The sequence below is a fragment of the Apaloderma vittatum genome, unplaced genomic scaffold, assembly GCF_000703405.1.
Source record: "Apaloderma vittatum isolate BGI_N311 unplaced genomic scaffold, ASM70340v1 scaffold18449, whole genome shotgun sequence".
Classification (NCBI taxonomy): Eukaryota; Metazoa; Chordata; class Aves; order Trogoniformes; family Trogonidae; genus Apaloderma; species Apaloderma vittatum.
The window spans coordinates 19981-20734 of NW_009734835.1; the positions used below are offsets into that span (position 1 = coordinate 19981).

Below are 754 nucleotides of genomic sequence, written 5' to 3' on the forward strand. Positions count from 1 at the left end.
CCCCCCGCCCTCGGCGCCCGCCGCAGCCCCTGAAGCAGAAACTGCGGCGGCTTCTTCGGGGGTGGAAAACGAGAGCTCCGGTGCAGCCTCAGCTGAGGAACAGGGACAAGCAGCTTCTGCATCTGCTGCGCAGGAACAGGGTGGAGAAACGGCAGCTAACGCAGCGGATGACTCTTCCAAGCAGGATGCCTCGGCAGAGTGAGTGAAACCCCAAAGCCTGCGGCTTTGCGTTTCTTCCGGGATCTGGTTTATCTTCAGTCAGAGGTGGCCAGGCTGCTCTGACAGTCAGCCACTTGTTCAGTGCAGTGTGAGCATGAATCCATGGCAGCAGAGAAGAATAAAGTGTAAGAGAGAAAGAGATAGGAAATCTGGTTTTAGAAAGTTAGCACCCGCCCCTTGACAACCCTCTCCCCAAGCTCTTAAACCCTACAGAGAACATGAGCAGTGTCAACATCTTGTAAATGTTCAATAGCAGTGAGGGGTTCCCAGGGTAACCTTGTGTGCTTACACCATGTGTTTCCTCCTCCATGGATCTGTGCAGTTGGCTGTCGTCAGGAAAAAATGCAACACCAAATAGATCTGTACCTCTTCCACTAGGAAGGTGCCATCCAGAGGCACCTTGTCAGCCTGCAGAAATGGGCCAGTGCAAACTGCTGGAGGTTTGACAAGTCACAGGGCAAGGTCCTGCACCCGTGTGGGGCCAGTCCCAGGCACAAACACAAACTGGGCACAGAGTGGGGTGAGAGCAGCCCTG

General features: G+C 54.8%; 1 protein-coding gene across 1 annotated transcript in view; it reads left to right on the forward strand.

Moving 5' to 3' along the window:
- PRPF40A (PRP40 pre-mRNA processing factor 40 homolog A (S. cerevisiae)) overlaps positions 1-754 on the forward strand; it is a gene marked incomplete at its 3' end in the record, with an annotated part of 19834 nt that overhangs the window by 9889 nt on the left and 9191 nt on the right. The window contains exon 9 of the mRNA XM_009876423.1: positions 1-198. This exon is cut by the window's left edge and continues 138 nt beyond it. Within this exon, the coding sequence (XP_009874725.1) occupies positions 1-198 (198 nt within the window). The remainder of the gene's footprint in view (positions 199-754) is intronic.